This window comes from Rhea pennata, chromosome 15 (genome assembly GCF_028389875.1).
Source record: "Rhea pennata isolate bPtePen1 chromosome 15, bPtePen1.pri, whole genome shotgun sequence".
NCBI lineage: Eukaryota > Metazoa > Chordata > Aves > Rheiformes > Rheidae > Rhea > Rhea pennata.
Genome location: NC_084677.1, coordinates 2,172,912 through 2,189,512, shown reverse-complemented (window position 1 = coordinate 2,189,512; position 16,601 = coordinate 2,172,912). Strand labels below are relative to the sequence as shown.

The 16,601-nt window shown below is 38.2% G+C and overlaps 1 protein-coding gene across 2 annotated transcripts in view; it reads right to left on the bottom strand.

Moving 5' to 3' along the window:
* The window catches only part of GTF3C1 (general transcription factor IIIC subunit 1), a 55,934-nt gene that overhangs the window by 4,812 nt on the left and 34,521 nt on the right, over positions 1 to 16,601 (bottom strand). For both annotated transcript variants that reach the window (XM_062587841.1, XM_062587842.1), the window contains 11 exons: positions 15,742 to 15,896; positions 15,456 to 15,598; positions 13,045 to 13,126; positions 10,985 to 11,097; positions 9,827 to 9,889; positions 8,201 to 8,294; positions 7,084 to 7,256; positions 6,234 to 6,518; positions 3,975 to 4,228; positions 2,380 to 2,666; positions 1,246 to 1,906 (listed from right to left, as the gene is read on the bottom strand). In XM_062587841.1, the coding sequence (XP_062443825.1) occupies positions 1,246 to 1,906; positions 2,380 to 2,666; positions 3,975 to 4,228; positions 6,234 to 6,518; positions 7,084 to 7,256; positions 8,201 to 8,294; positions 9,827 to 9,889; positions 10,985 to 11,097; positions 13,045 to 13,126; positions 15,456 to 15,598; positions 15,742 to 15,896 (2,310 nt within the window). The remainder of the gene's footprint in view (positions 1 to 1,245; positions 1,907 to 2,379; positions 2,667 to 3,974; positions 4,229 to 6,233; positions 6,519 to 7,083; positions 7,257 to 8,200; positions 8,295 to 9,826; positions 9,890 to 10,984; positions 11,098 to 13,044; positions 13,127 to 15,455; positions 15,599 to 15,741; positions 15,897 to 16,601) is intronic.

Sequence of the window (16,601 nt, the reverse complement as noted above, 5' to 3'; positions counted from 1 at the left end):
AGTTGGCAGCTTGAGCACTTACACTCCATTTCAAGGCAAATGGAAACAAAGTAACTAGAAATGCTGGTCAGATGCACCTGAAACATTATTTTAAAAACTGCGAACTTGGAAACTAAGATTCAACTTTGTCTTTTGGCAGACACATCATGACTGAGCTTAAAACTTGGAGTTCAAATTGTGTAACTGTAGTCATACTGCATGTTTAAATGTCTCCTACTTTAATTCAGTACATAGGATGTACCACTTGACAATTGCTTATTTAGAACATGTGATGATGTTTTAAGACCACAGAAGTGCAACCCAAGCATGTATCTCTTGGTAAGTGCCAGCAGGACTTCATAAATAAAACTGGTAAAAATTGTAAGCTTGGTATCACAACTAATTAGGATTTTTTCCCCTCCTAAAAATAAAGAGGAAATAAAAACAACAATGTATTACGTAGTTTCACAATAAGAGCTGCTCAAGTCTATGCTGTTTAGACAGCCCTGAGTCTGTACCCTGCAGGAAGGCTCCGTTAAACAACACTAAGCTCTATGGATTGGTCTGCACTAATTCATATGACAGCCTGCAGCTGTCAATGTAGAGTAATAGCAGATATCAGCAAAAGACTGCACAAGCAGGTAGCTTGTGACTCAATCTGAAATCAGAGCTGATAGAAACAAAACCAAAATAAACTCCCCAACAATAAATTTAAGGTAGTGCTTGGCACGGACTATTAGCTATTAAAAAAAGAACACTAGCAGTAAAAATGTAATAAAGATGAAGTCAAACTGGGTCATAAAAGAGGCTATTAATCTCACTAGCACATGCCACTTGCTGGTGAATGGTTCATGGAGTTTGCAGCTCTCAGTCATTGACATTCTAGTCAAATGTACACCAGCAGCACTGGATTTGCTGGTTTTAAAGAGGTCTAGCGTTTGTACTGAACCCAGAGAAGAGAAACTCAAAATCCAAAGAAGCTTTTGGAGGAAATTACAACATGAAAACATGTTTCTAAGGAAAGCGTATTTCTGAACTAGTCATGAACATTCCAGCAACAGATCTGGGAAGGAATCTTTGATGTATTTGAAGCCTCCATAACCTTCCAGATCAACTAGCGCAGTGCCTCTTTGTGAGAAATTAAAACCCCTCTCAGTGGTATATGTCTTCACAAAGATCTTGTATTTGCCTATAAAATGTAGCTACCTGTTTGGGATCAGCTGATGGTGAACTAGCCTATTCCTTATGTGTAGAGTTCCTACATACCTGTAGAGACTTCTGGGTTCTCCTGTAAATGGGAAATCTCATCATGCTGCTCCATGGCTGAGTGTTCAAGGCTAGGGATCTGCTTGTCCTGCTCAGACGTGAGATCAACATTCTCTGCTTGAAGCTCTTTGTCCTCAGAACAAGGTTTATCTTGTTCCTTGCGAGTGTCCACATTCACAGCATCTGAAGCACATGCTAAATCTTGAGCTGGGTGTTCTGTCTGCTCTCTCAAGGGGCCTGTTTCTTCATCAGTGACTAAAGCTTCCTTTGTTTTAACAGGATCGGTAACATCTGCAGCAGAGTTATTTCCACTTGCACTTTTCAAACCACTTTGTGGATCCTGGCAGAATTGGTTGCCACCTTGAAGCTCATCGTTTTGAATCTTACATTTCTTCCTTGGGGGTTCTTCATCACTGACAGATTTTAAGTCAGTTTCTGGCTGTTCCTCCTCTGTTGAGCACTCCTCCCCCGTCTTTGGTCCTGACTGCAGGCAATCCTGTTGCATTTCTGAGAGAGTGGTATCTGTGCCTTGCTGACCAGAATCATCTGGTTTATTTTTCAGACATACTGAATGTAATAGCCATGGCTTGGCAAATATTATTGCAACCAGTCTTACGGTATGGCCTCCTACTTCTAAAACCTGTTGCATTTCAATAAGATCCTATTAAGGAAAAAAAAAAAGTTCATTAGCTTGCACTGGAAAGTAACAGTATACCCCAATATCATGGAATTCCTATCCTTAACTGGCAGCAAGAAAAGAGAAAGAGCTTAGTGGGGCATCAGTTTTCTGTCTCTTTGCATTGAAGTTGGAAAGATGTTCTGCCCCTTATACTTTTCTGAAATTACAATACAAGACATTTTTGTTGAGCTTAAATTAAATGAAAAAGTAACTGGGAAAGTCTTTCATTTCCAAAGGTGAACTCTGGTACCTCTAGTTTCTGAAACAGTTCATTCCTCACTTTGACAAAGTATTGCTCCTGACTATGAGGCAAAACTGCCATCAGGCTATTGGTACGTTATCTCTCTTTCTTTTCAGTTTATATTTTTTCATATAGCTTGGAAGATTGTCCTGTTCAAAGAGAATACTAAATGTGAATACATGTGTGTATGGAAAGCAGCTGGCTGTAAAACCACCTGAATGTACTGCTGCAAATTCCTGGTGCGTGCAGGTTCCATTTCTTCATAGCTGCAAAAATGTCTGCCCAGCTCAGCTTTGCCAATCCCAAAGTGGGAAGTTGCCTCTATCGCATTACGGATCTCCAAAACAGCAGCTACATCTCTGGGATTATAGCCATAACATTCTGTACACTCATGAAGAAACCGATCGACTTCATAATTTTCTTCTTGGACTTCTATCAGTCTGGTGAAAGTTTTAGGGAGGCAGGAAACTCCCACAACCATCTTATCAAGCACAGAAGAAACTGCAAAGTAAATAAAAAAAACAGTGTATATGCTGTGAAGCAGCTGTTATTATACTATGTACTATGGAAAGATGAAAAAATGCTGAAACAGTGTTCTGGACTATTTCTATTTAAAATACAGCTCAGATTTTCATGTTTGTTCCACTCACCTGAACTATAAGTTGATGAGGAAATCATCTTTTTCCTTGAAGAAGGTCAAGTGAAGAGCCTTTGGCATGAAAAGGCTATGGAGGACCCTATTAATCAAAATATCTAAAGAAGCTGATCCAGGGTAGAAAGCTATTGGCCAAATATGGTAAAACCCACAAGTTTCCAATGCCTTAGCACCATCAACATAACAAAGCATCTGAGCATTGTGCGTTTGAGGACAGATCTATCACTGCACCAAAACTCACCCCAACTATAGAAAGCTGAATCAATATAATACCTTTTTGCAGTCCTGGATGATTAGAGAGTAGTTTTGGCAATGTTCTCGTTTACTCCCCCACCCTTTTATCTGCAGGCTGCCTTTATATTGTGCTTGTGGGACACTCATGACAGCTGTGCTTCTTTGACAGCCAAGAAAAGATGAGAACAATTGTAATGAGCTGTCAACTCAGCAGACCTGGAGGGCATGTGTGGTAGCAGAGATTTGAGAAAGAATTTCTATTTTACCTCTGTCAAAATAGCAATTGTGAGTGGGAGCAGGGACAGCACTAGCCCTTCCATTACAGTTAAAGGCTTTTCTGGCTACATTTGTATAACAGCAGAAAGGAAGATACTCTTCAAGAGGGGAAAGTACCAACAAAAAATTGCAAATAATGCAAACTGTAAGTGTTATCAAAATGTTTAAATTACTGTACCTAAAGTAACAGAGATTAAACACCACTATTCCAAACACTTCTAAGAGACAATGTAAATGGGAATATCTGTCCAAGGAGCTCTGAAAATATTTTCTTTTCTCTTTACAGAAGGGAAGGTCTTAGTATGACATAATATGGAATTTTAAGTTGTAAAAAGGACTTGGTTTAATTATTGGTAAACGCAAAACAAAGTAGAGGACTAGCATCCTCTTTGGATTAATGGTTTCGCAAAACATGAAATGCAGCCAAGGACTTATTGCCAACAAAATGTCCCTCTATAAGCCAACCACCTGTTAGTGCTAAATCAGGAGAGAAAGCACTACAAGGCAAACCACATGCTCTAATGAGTATGAAGACGACTATTCCTATTAGGAGGCTTTGTTCAGATCAGTTCCTTAGCTCAAAAGTTTTCTGTCTTGCCTGTTCCAACCTACTTCTGTGCAAGTTAGGCCAAACAAAAACTAACCTGGAGAGCTGAGTCTTCCTGGAACTGGTGTACATCGCAGCTTAACCTTCACTTGGCAGGAATTAACCACAATATTGTCACTGGGACTCAGATTGCGTGTGCTGACAATTCCAGGTGCATAGTAGCCTCTCATCAGTAAGTAATTGGTATGAGATGCTTGACGAGCTTTTACTTCTATCCTCCGTTTGCCTCCAGAATTGTCATCTAAGTCGTCATCCTCCTCCTCTTCCTCCTCCAGTCCATCTTTTCCCAAACTATAGCAAACAGAAATGTTTTGTTTGATTTTTTTGCTTTTTCCCCTCCCTCAAAATAATATCTCAAGTGACTTATTACACACAGCAGAGTGAGAACACGTGCTTTTCTGCATTCCAGAATGTAGTCGTAAACAGCTGCGGATATGTCAATAGTAGGCTGATTTAAAGTGCTGAGAACAAGCAGCTACAGAAAAGATAATACAATGAAGGTCTCTAGAAAAGGAAACACTCCTTTTTGTGAACATTTTGAAAGGAACCCAAAATGTTTCAGCTCACATTGCTGAGACTCTGGTTCAGGAGGCACTTCATCATGAGGGCACACTTGTCAGAGCACAAAGGCTGAGATCAAAAAGAATATTGCCACATAGAGCAAACAGTGTTAATTTTTAAGGAGGGGGGGGGAAAAAAGTAAGATATATAGACCACACACTTCAGTTACTTAACGAACAAAACAAACTGTTTGTAGACAACCACAAAGTTATATTGGAATAGTAATAGCAGCCTGCATGGATTTCCCAGGAACAGATTTAGTCAAACCAGCACTATTTCCTTCCTGGACAGGATATGAGCCCTGATGAATAAAGATGAAGTAGATAAGGCTCCGAGCAACCTGATCCAAATCTGAAATTGCCTCCACTTTAAGCAAAAGATTAAGCCAGAGACAGCCAGAGGTTCCCTTCCAACCTTTGCTAAGATTATTCAGACTGTAAGTACCTTCTCTTCTAACATCTTTATAACCAAAAGAAATAAACAATTAGAAAAACTAGTGCAAATCCACAACCAGTTTTAAAACTGGACTCAAATGCCTGTACTTGCAACTGGGACTTGTCTAGGGTTCATCCATGTGTGTATTTTTGCTAATGACCTGGATGATAAAAGAGGGACTTTGCTTATTGAGTTTGCAGGGGATACCAAACTGGAGAGGCTGCAAGTATGTGGGAGGACAGGATTTAAGTTCAGAATATTTCCAGAAAACTGGAGAAATGGCCTGGAAAAGAACAGGAAACAATTTAATATGGACAAATACAGACTATGTATATCCTACTATGCACCTGTCCCTATACTGGAAGGGAAACAAGTGACTAGATATAAGAAGAGAATCTTGTTATCGTGAATCACAAGCTGGACATCAACCATCATACCTTTTTTTAAAAAATCTCTAACAGTATGGCCATTCATCATCTTGGGCTGTATGAGCAGACATATCTATATAATACGTGATGTAATTGGCATATATCTGCCAGCAAGAACACGGTATTTGGTTTTTGATAGTTCAGTGCAGAGGAGAGTAATGAGAAAGACAAAGATCTAGATAACATACAAAAAGAAAAAAAAAAACAGCTGAAGTAATGGAGATTGCCTATTTTAAAGAACAGCAAATTAAGGAAGAAAGGATATGATAACAATCTTCAAATACGTAATAAGCTGCTCTAAAGAGGAAGAGATTAAAACTTTTTCATGTATACTGGCAGGAAGCAACAGGTTAAACTGCAACAAGAGATTTTAGCTGCACACTAAGAAAACATAATGAGCATAAGGATAGCTATTCATAACATTGGACTCCCTAGGGAGAGAGTGGAATTTCAATTATTGGATGTTTATTAAAAAAAAAAAAAACACCACCAAAGACTAGACAATGCATGGAACAAATACTGTGTAGAGTTTTCTCTGAAAGCTGAAACCTTGTTATGAATCCTTGTTAGTCCTTAAAAACAGGATAGTGATGAAAATGATCCTATAGCACACACTCTCCTTATCACATTATGTCTGGTGGCAGTGAAGTGCCTGGCAATTTAAATGTCACGTATGCAAAGACAAATGTGTCCAAGGCTATAATGACAAGCACTAACTAAAGTGCTATTAAATCCTCAAAACGCTCCCTGAAAAATTAAATTTAAACAATGTCCAAACAAAACATGCCAAGGCCCAGAGCAGAAAGTGCTAATGCTTGTCAGATTTCATTCAACCTTCAAATCTTACTTACTAAAGAAATAATGGTGCTTACCTTTTGATCACTTCATTCTCAACCATAGTGCTGTCTACTACAACTATCTGTTCTGGGATTCTCACATTCACAGACACAAGCCCCAAGGCGAATAGGGAAAGCATCGCCACACAGTGGCCTCCAGGTCCATCCATAGGAAATGCAATCATGCCTTCTAATGTTTTAGTTTCTTGATCTTTAAATGAGAAGTTATCTGGCTGGTCTGATTTTTCATTATCCTTCAGCTTCTCAAGGAATTGAAAGGATTCTGTACAAATTGTACTGGGAAACCGCCATGTAAAAACTCTGCATAGAAGAACAAATTCAAACAAGCACACGACATTGATACTCTGTTCTTACTGCTTATGAATTTCAGTCCACTGTGCATTCAGTACCCCCAAAAATTGCAGTAGTTTATGTTCCAAATAAAGCTGGTAACCATGTACCTTCTACACTTACTTGCACAGCTATGTGGTGCCCAAATAGCTATATGGCAAAAGTAAAGAAAAGATCTCATCTGCTGCTTTGGCATTAAATACATTATTGCAAATGCCTGCCCCTCGCCCTCTCCCCTCCAACCCCCTGCCAAATATACAGGTACAGTGAAGCACAAAACAGCCTAATGTAAGTGGAGAGGAAAAGCAAGCAACCATCAGAACGACAAGAGTATTAAAGAAATCTTTTCATCGTATCATGAACTTGGGCGCTACCTCCCCTCTCTGCATGCCTTTGTAAAGGCTTTGCGCAGTGAACTTGGCTCTGTGCCCCGTACAGCCCTAACTGCTAACTGAGGAACGGGCTAGCATACAGAGATGTTACCTTTACTGGGTATATTCTTTTCTAGCTTATGCATAAACTTCCTGACACCCACCTGTAGTAACTCTGAGACAGCTGATATGACATGGGCACAAAGGGCAAAGCCCGGCTTTTCTTTGGACCCAGTGTGTGGTTTACTCGCCGGCGATTCACCAAGCTTCTCTTCTGACACTCTACAAAAGCCTTCACAAGAATGTCATCCTGATACTCACGGTACAAACGAAAAGTCTGAAAAAAAAAAAAAAACAAAAACAAAAAACAAAAAAAAAAAAAAACACTCAGTGTAAACACTTAACTGGTGTTGACTAGTTAAGTCAACATGATAATGTCAACTGGTAGTTGACATTATAACCCCAGCCAAACACTTAAATCCACAAAGAAGTATTAAATCCAAATCCACTGTTAGACCCGCCTACTTGAAGTTTCCTTTAACTAAATGAATACAGAACTACAAGCCAGAACTTAAATGATACATATAAATTTACTTATTACACTATTCTATTGCTTTTATAGGCTTCCAGGCTTTCTATAGCAAATGTCAATTAAATTAATGAAATACCAGAGAACACTTCATATTCAAAATGGGATCAGGCTCCTGCTAGAATTAGATGTAAAAAACCCCCACTCATCTGCATGAGGTCTTGGTGGACTCTTGCCATCATTTTACCAGGAACACCTGCTTCCATGAGCTTGTCTGATAAGATATTAATCTCCTTTTCAAATACTTTTTTTTTTTTTTTTTTTTTTTTAAGTACTTGACATTCATAGATGATTTATTTTTTTATGGTCTCCAGTGCTGAAGGAGAAGCTAACTAACAGCCAGATCCTAAGACTGTCTTTCTGATAACTCCTCCAGAGCGTAATTCCAACTACTTGAGTAAGCACTGAATCATGATATAGTTTGGTCTATTAGAAGGGATGTGGAGTTCACTTCATATGATTTTCAGGGATTGCTCCAGTCTCCCAGCTTGCAATCTTATCCGCACAGGGAAAACCAACATATTGAAAGTCTACTTGGAACATATAATTTCTTTCAAGCAGAAGAAAACAATCCCCACAGAAAGGACACAGATCTAAGCTTCTGAGTTTTTAATCTCTCATTTATCTCCCATTATGTCTGAAGAAGCTCTTTAGGATTGTATATCCAGCAAAGTTTGGTCTGGATACTGTACCTGAAATGACTGGCAAGATTTCATCTGGTTATCTGAGAGCGCCAAAGTGCTCTGAATCAGATTCTGTAGCACTAGAAAATGAATATCATAGATGCTGAAAGGAAAAGAAAGGAGGGGAGGGTTACTCATGATGATTTTTGAACAGGAGGTACCTAACTATTCACTTAGTATCAAAATTTTCTAACTCAGTCAGCTACTTCTAAAATAGATGTATAAAGACAGATCACTACAACTGAGAACTGTTGATATCAAGGAGCTTTTTTTTTTTTTTTAATTTCCTCCTCTTCTTTCTGGTGTGTCTCCACCCTAAACTTTTGCATCAGTACAGACATAAAATTACATTCTCTTTGAAAACATCTCCTCCGCTTAAGGTATAGCACCCACATAAGAAGCATACACCACTGTCATAATGATAACAGACCACCAGAATGAGCGATTATTGCCTAGTTTTAGTTAAGACTATTCAAATAGGAGAGCCTGTTCTTATTACAGAACATCTCACTGGCAGGTAAAACATCCACTCCAATCCCTACCCGTCCACAGCATGAGACTCCATACAATATTTATAAGCTAACAGCAGAGAGAAGGTGCTTCCCAAGTGCAGAGGCCTTCTGCCAAAGACCACACTCCAAATTCTTTCTCTCTGTTTTCTACTAATGTGAGACCTCGGTTCAGCTGACAGTATTGCATTCAAGGTGAAGTAAAGTACCTTGGGACTTCAGTGTCATGTATGCAAATACCTGACATAGCAGGGTCCCAAACTGGTTGCCAGTAAGACCTACCTACAATTAATTTTTTTTTCCTCCTATGATCGTTTTATCTAGCAGCTTCTACTCATGTCTTATGATAAGCTTCCTAGAAGTCATGCAATTGAATGAAATCTGGATAGCTGACTGATGAAGTTTAGTTTGAGGACTCCCTTTTTCTTGCCAACACAGGTAGCAGCCACCACCTCACTGGCCAGAGAATCGGAGTGCTCAAAAAGAGGAAGTCTCATAGATATGAAATGCCTGTTGTTGTAGTCAGGTCTAAATATTTCACCCTTGGCGAGAAGTTGAGGAAAAAAGACTAATAATACTACTTAAGAGTAGATGCTATTCTTTAACAGACAATCCGTACCTGGTCCTAGAGGGAAAAAAAGTATTTATCTCAGCTCAAAAGCACTTTCTTCATGTTCTGCAATTCTCAGACACCTCCTCTACTTCTCTTCACAAGCAGAAAGAAGTCTGAAATTTGTAGAACACTACAAAGGATTTCAGGAGTGATCTTACTACTTACGTTCTAGTGAAGAAAGCAAGTGGAAAAGGTTTCCTTTCAGTGACAAATGAGATTTAAAAAACAGGAGTTAAAATTACATAAATGCTGAAAAAACCATTTTCTTGATGAGGATATTGTGAGGAGATCATTGCTGCTTTCAATTTATTCATCAAATCTATAATCAATATCACAGGTCTCTACGGCCTTGAGAGAGTATGTTTCCATTCATAACTGCACATTCAAATAGATTTAAAATGTACTGAATTATAAGACTACACATGGCTTTCATTGATGCAAGGGCTGACATGATCATGGGGAGTCCTAATGGAAGAAAAAAAATTAAAAAAGAAAGATAATACTGCTACTCACCTGGTGAGACTGTCCTCTTTTGTGTTTTGATTTGCATCATCTCCAATTGCCAAAACTCGAAATCTAGTTAAGGGAAGAAATAAGAAAACATGGAAACAAAAGTAACATGCCTTATATCAGATCTGTGCCATACAGAGACCTTTATTTTTTTATCAACCATGAAACCCAGAGGCTGACAAGTGCCACTGCTAATAAGGTATCTGTTGAAACAATGCCAAGGTACTATCTGCTCCTGCAGCTCTCAGCAGAAGTGTCAAAAATTAAACAAACTGTCCAGACCAATCTCCCTCACTATACTAAGATACCTCTCAACAGGGGGAGGCACACATGGACAGGAGACAGTACAGAATCAGCACAAACATAGGTAAGACCACCTTTGAGAGTAGGTGGTCTTTCATTTTCATGCAAGGAAACTTAATTTCCCTTCCCCTGTTCGATGACAAAAAGGATTTGCTATTTTACTGAGTTTTCAAACTTCAAGTTACCAGCTCCAGCACTTCTGCTGTAACGTATAGCTCTTCCCAAAGTAAGCAGATTTACAAAGGTGCTGAAGTTATTTGTGAATGATTGAGGCTCAAGTTTCCAGACTTACCTCCACGAATTATTCATCATTGAAGAGCTTGACAATCTGTGGCTAGAGAATGCTATACAAAGCTAATCACTTTTCTGTATCAATGGCTTTAGACACAGTACCAAGATGATTTATCTGTGTAACTAACTACAAATTACGATACAAAATGAGGCCAGATAATCTGAGAAATGGCAAAGGGAAGTTCTACGACATTAAAACGTTACATCTGAGTATCCACATCTCTAATAGCAAAACTGAGGAACTGACCATTTATGAATATCTGATATTGTGAATTCGGGTTTTTTTAAAAAAATATTATTTAGCCTAATGAAAATGGCTCAATATAGGCAAGCTTATTCAAATACCTGAACATTAGTTATATGTAATTAGGGAGTATGGATTTGAAAGAAACGTTGCCTGTTCTATTAACTGAAACCTCTTTTGATAGCACGAGAACAGGCAACAGAAGGTGTAAATCACACAAAGCAGAGAACAGGTCAAATCTGAACTGCGTTCCTCCCACCCCGTCCCATCTCCCATACCGACTCAGAAGTAACTAAATCATAACTAAATTGTAACTAAAGTACCTGGAATATAGTTCTTGCAAAGTATCAGGAATCTCAAGTTTGGGATTCCCCAGAGTTGAACTGAATTTCTCTTTCAGTCTTTCCACAAACTCTTTAAACTCTTTTGCACAAACCTTTGAAAACAAGAGATAGAAAAGTCATCAAGTTCAGTTTCTTAGAGTGAGAAAAGACGTTGTACTTTGTGTTCACAAAAAATTCCACTAGAAGTGGCTAGGTTGTGAATCGTCAAGTTGGAGAAACAGCCCAACAGACAAACCAGGAGAGTGCATCAAAAAAACCTCTGTAAATGTTGTATTTGCTGATTTGCTTAACAGTTGCTGGTTCTATCTGTTATTAGGCTGTCTCATGGTTACAAATAACCAACCAGGAACATAAATATTTATATATAATTTTTTAAAATAATTACACTGAATTAACTGCATAAAATCCCTTGTGAGAGCTCTATTTAAGCTTCTCCTTAAGTCTTTTTTTCCCCTCTCATACTCTTCATCGTATTCTTTGTTAAGCTTGTTTGTACAAGCACTGCTTGGAAGAGATCTGTTACATGAGAATAATAGTCCTGTATCTCTCTGCAAACAAGTTTTTGCTTGCTTCCAAAGACAGTCTTTGGGGATGGAGACAAATGAGGGAGGAAAGAAGAAAAGACCAACAAGGTAAGATAAGATAAACCAAATAAAAAATTTCTCCCTTATACTGTAAAACTATCCAGAGAAAAAATACATAAGAACTGTATAAGAGCTGCTTTCTTTGCAGCTTCTTTCCATTCAGGCCCTCTTCTCAAAAGCGCAAGACCTCAATTTGACCTCCTTTCCTTAGCTCTGGCAGAGTAAGTGAACAAGAAGAAAAGGTGCATTTGGTATTATTTCTGAATTCCTTATAAAGTAAGAAACTGTGGCAGAAGATCCAAGCAGAAAACATCCAACCTGTTCTCTGCAGCACATATACTGCACACTGCATGCAGTGTATTCCCAGAAGTAGCCCAGCAAGATCAAAGTCAGTCCTTTGGATGCTGGTCATAGCTGTATTCCAACTAGCAAGTCAGGCCTTTTGGTGAAACCAGTCCAAAACAAACCAAAGACTACACTACCTGTGCTTCAAGTACATTTAGTATCTCAAATTCTAGGATGAAAAAGCACTGAGGAACAGCAGTTACTACTACCGCAGCCAGTTTTCTAGGGGTTCCCACTACCTGTTTTCACAAAGTTCCCAGTGGTCAGAGAATGAAAAATGTAGCTGCAAATTACTAAAGATGCAGTGCTTTAGGAAAATCAGGATGAAAAAAGGCAAAAGGCATCAGAAATATCAGTTGCAAGGTAATGTAGAGACACACACAATTGTCCCACTAATGTCTCACCAGGGAGCGACTATTCTTTATTTCAGCACATATGAATCTAACAACAGAACTGGTTGGGATTTTCTGACAATACAATGAATGTAGTCATTCCTGGATAAAAACAAAGACAAACTTGTCATGACAAGGTCCCAGTTCTGAAGTTTTGAAATTTAAAATGAAAAGTTTACATTTTCCATGCAAACTTTTCACTGTGAAACTGTGGTTAATTTAAGTGATAAAAAGCTCAAAACTTATATGAAATCTTTTGATGGACCAAATGAAGGCTTCTCTCAAGTGATTTGCTTACATTCCCTCACTCACCCTCAAAATTTGAGGCAGTATTTCAATAAGAAACTGGAATAAAAAATGAGAAATTACAGAGCAGAATTGTTTTCTTGCTCAGATAACAAGGAAGCTGACAGGATTGGAAAAAAAGAAACAGTGCACATGCATGCTCAGTCATGGAAGTTTAGAAACAAGTACAATGAAAAAACAAAATCTGCTGCACTGCAGAGCTGTTTATGTGCCTTTGGAAGGCTACCTATTCTTATCTTGCTCCCAAAATAGCAATGATGTAGCTTTTTTGACAATGATGCTATTTTTAAACATAGCTAAGAGTACAAGGAAGAGATAAGAAATGAAATCACTGTAACCCAAACACAGCAAGTATTCACTAATCCAAACAGTTAAAGTACTCTATGACCTTTTAGAATATTTCTCTTCTTACCTGTGGATCTTCATAGTTATTTTCTCTATTCATGAATTCCTCAGTGAGGGCTTTATCTTGGTAAACCTCAGCAAGGCAGACTCTGCAACAGATACAATTGAAGGTGTTTTAACTAGCAGAAGTTTTCTCAGTTCAAAGATGCACAGAGAAATTAATGCATTTATTGCAGCTGAAATATCATTCCTGTGTCTTCTGAAGAACAGCATTAATCAAACAGGATTCAAGGAAAAATTCTGCCTAACTTACCATGCACATACCAACATTTTCAATGCAACTAAGCCAACTCATCACCATCTCATCACTTCATAAGAACTGTGACAGAACTGAGAACCAAATGTAAATCTTCCTGCTATTTTATTTGTTCTCAAGAAAATGCAAGCTAGTAAATGATAAAGCCTCTTCTTTTTGGAAAAACTGCTGCTCCACAGCACAAACATATTGTAAGAGGAGTCACCATGTAAGCCAGGCAGCATAATACATCTCAAGATTTTAAAAGGAAAAGAGAAAGTGGATGGGGACAGGAAGCAGATGTGTTCTGAAAGGGAGCAAGGGGGAGCTGAAAAAACTCAGAGAGGCATTTTGGTTCCTTTGAAACATAAGACGCCAAGAAATAGTTTGTAAGTTACCAGTCACGGATATTTTCCTGTTGATACGTCATTGTTTTATTCAGAACATCAGGACACTTGAGATCAAGTTCTCATGCCTGTCCTTCTTGCACGTCTCTGTCTCTCTAGGCTTTTTAAGAACTATTTGACAAATAAATTCCATCATTAATAACCCAACTTGGATTAGTTCATCTGTATATGTTTAGCTCTTCTTTCTAGTAGAAGAGGAGATAAACAAGTAGTGCTAGTAACTTTCAAGTATCTTAACACTTGTTTCCTGGTTTGAAAGAGGCGGCTATAGACATTTATAACTAATGATTTAAGATAAAATACATAATTGATGATCCGATCTTTCCCCTCATAGTTTTGCAGAACATTTATTTTAAGAGCAAAAGATTAATCACAATGGACCAGACCAAAGTTCCATTTCAATCAGTATCCTCTTACAACAGATGCCAAAAGGAAATGGAGTGGAAAGACTTAAGAAGAGACTGTGCATACTGTGATGCTTTCTCGGTGTAATCTCCCTGCTTCAGGGAGTTGAAACAGGAATTTCCTGATACAAAGATAATGTCTTTATATTTAACAGCCCTCCGTGGATTTTTCTTCCATTACTTTATCTAGTTACTTCCTGAACCCATGTAAACTTTGGCATCTAGAGCAGCCTGTGGCAAGGAAATCTATAGCTCTAGTGTATGCTGTATGAAGAACCACTGCTGTTCATTTTGAAATGGCCAGCTTTGATTTTCACGTGATGACTCTACTTCTTGTGTTGGTAGAGACGATGACTAATTGTTCGCTCTTAATAGTAAGAATACAGTAAGTGATTTTACAGTTCTCTAACATCTCCCCTCAGTTCTGTTTTCCAGGCAGTAAAGTTTAAGTCATTTAGCCATTCCTTGTGTAGGATCTGTTTTTACATCTCTGATTATCCTTGTTACTAATCTCTGTACCTTTACAAAATGTACTCTATCTTTTTATGAAGTTTTAGGGGAGGGAAGAATATGTGAGCAGAATATCAGCTAGGACCAGAATGCTATAGTGCCTTCAAGATGCAGATGCTAGAGTTTATACTCTAGCATATTTTTTGTGTTGCTCTTTATTCCTTTAATAATAATTCTCAACATTGTTTCCTTTCTTTAAAGCTTTCTTTTTTTGCCATTTTCATGGCATAATACAGCCCCAAGACCATCCCTGTCAAAATCAGGTATTGTATACGTAAAACTACAGTTGTTCCCCTTTCAGTTGAATCACTTTATATGAAATTTCATCTGCCATTTTATTGTGTAGTCACACAGTGAGATCATGAGCTCTTTCTGCACTGCCCAGAGTCTGTCTTCATCTTGACCTGACTTAATATCACAGATAGACCACCACCTAGTGTTCATCCTTTTTGCCAGACCAGTTAGCATGTTGAATGGCATGTCTCTTACCACATATACATGTGTAATTCCACTAGTGTCTTCCCTCAATCAAGAAAAATGATTATTTACTCCTGCTATTTGTTTCTCACCTTTAATCCAGTTAGTTTGTGAGGCCCTTCCATTTTATCATATGGCAGTTTGATTTGCCTGAGCCTTACATGAGGGACTTGCCTAACACCTTTGGGGATTCCAAATACATTTGTCAGCTGTATTGTTGCTGATCCTGCCTTTCCAAATGGAAGTTAGATTTGGTAGCACTATAGAGGCAGAGAAGTAGAAATTTATATTCACATGAAAGAAGACAAAAAGCTGGGAAGAACAAATCCCTTGATTTCATTCAGAAGACTAACTTATACTAGAACACAGAGAAAAACCTTCTTACTTATAATTAAGATAGGTCTGGGGATTTCTGACAATGTAACGAGCTCTTCGTCCCACAGAATGAGAAGTTTTGTCTAAGGACTCTTCAAAGTTGGCATGCATGATATCTCGAACTACTTGCCATGGAACAAAGGGCCCTTTTACCTATGTGAAGAACAAAAACATTCCAAGTTAAACTTCAGCTTTTGTGTACACTAGTTAGATGGTTAGAACAAGGAAAAATTCCTAGGACCAATGACAAGTATGTTGAATAAGTAAATCCATTAAATAGAATCCTTTTCAAATACCTTTGCATTTAGCACATGACTAGCAATTCGGCACAGCATGAGCAAGCTGTCTTCTTGCACTGTCCAAGTGACACGCAGACGTGTCATTCTCTGCAGGGCACTTTGGTCAGCTTCATCATGGTAGCGGAGCCTTTTGCTTTTTTCTACAGAGTTGTCTACAAATCCAGAAGAAGACAGTTAATCTCAGCAGCACATATTCTGATTAAAGTGCTAACTCCTGTCACAGCTATTACCAGAGTTAATTGTGCTAAGGCAACTCCAAGGAGCAAAAACTACAACTGGAGGCTTATTGGGTTAAATATACAATCCTTGCTTTGGAAAACACGGCCTAAATAGAGAAGAAGTAGATTAAAAGAAGCCACAAGCAGAGGGTAACTGGACAAAATTTAAGCTCTTTCCATTGTTACGTTTCTGTAATACAGTCAGACTATTTACTATGACACACAATAAGGGAAGTGCAATGGAAAGAAACTCTGAAATACCAGAGAGGTCAATGTATTTTAATGAGATTATACTTGATCTGGAGGAAAACCTGAAAACTTGCTAAAAACTATGGATTCAACAAGGTATATGCACTCTGAAAGCCTATGATTTATGATTCAGAGAATACTATAATACATCAGCAAGTACTTTCAATTACTATCTTCTTTCCCCAAATACATTTATGTTTTAATTTACACTGAATTATCCTTAGGGCTAGGTGCATCAAACAGGAAAGGGAATAGCTTGCCTTCAAAAGATAGCTGAAGGGCAAGCTTGAATTATCACAGCTGTGTTTTACACATGATAAAGTCAAAATAATGTTTTTTGTGAATAAAAACACAGAGCAGCAAAACATTTCAAATCACAGAAGAGAGAGA